Source organism: Mesitornis unicolor, unplaced genomic scaffold (genome assembly GCF_000695765.1).
Source record: "Mesitornis unicolor isolate BGI_N332 unplaced genomic scaffold, ASM69576v1 scaffold9946, whole genome shotgun sequence".
Taxonomy (NCBI): Eukaryota; Metazoa; Chordata; class Aves; order Mesitornithiformes; family Mesitornithidae; genus Mesitornis; species Mesitornis unicolor.
Window position 1 is genome coordinate 47,669 of NW_010190263.1, and position 519 is coordinate 48,187.

Genomic DNA, 519 nt, shown 5'->3' on the forward strand with positions numbered 1-519 from the left:
AGGCTCCAGGGGTACAGTGGGGACCCTGCTGCCCTGCAGCAGGCATAGCCGCGCCAGGAGGCACCTTCCCAACTCCGAGAGGCTGTGGAGATGTCTGTAGCGCTGATGCACCTAGCACAGGCTCCAGAGGAGGAAGAGAGTCTGGAGGAGGAAAGGAGGAGGAACTGAGACTGGAGGAGGATCTCAAGTGGATGTGGGGAATGTGAAAGGAGGATTTTCCCAATGGGGTGCACCCAGGTCTGGGGTAAAGAAGGGAGCTGAGAGGATGAGGGACAGGAGCGGGGGGATCTCAGCGAGGGGTAGTGATGCCCAGCAGGTGGGCAGGAAGGCGGGCAGCCAGCAGGCAGGCCAGCACGATGCCGATGAGCTGCAGCAGAGCCAGCCCCAAGGCAGCCGTGGCAACGTAGAACATGTTGCTGCTGACGAAGGCCGACACCTTGCCGAAACAACCTTCGCGGTGGAACCCGCGTGCGTTGGGCGGTCTGCGCTGGCAGCCCCGGCGGGCCCGGCAGCAGCTGA

At 63.4% G+C, this 519-nt stretch overlaps 1 protein-coding gene across 1 annotated transcript; it reads right to left on the bottom strand.

Annotated features, from left to right (window-relative positions):
- Positions 1 to 289: 289 nt before the first annotated feature.
- LOC104542136 (CD63 antigen-like) lies at positions 290 to 493 on the bottom strand (the record flags this gene model as incomplete). Its single annotated transcript, XM_010186352.1, has 1 exon — positions 290 to 493. A coding segment is annotated over one exon (204 nt), but the record flags the coding sequence as incomplete, so codon positions are not given.
- Positions 494 to 519: the final 26 nt, after the last annotated feature.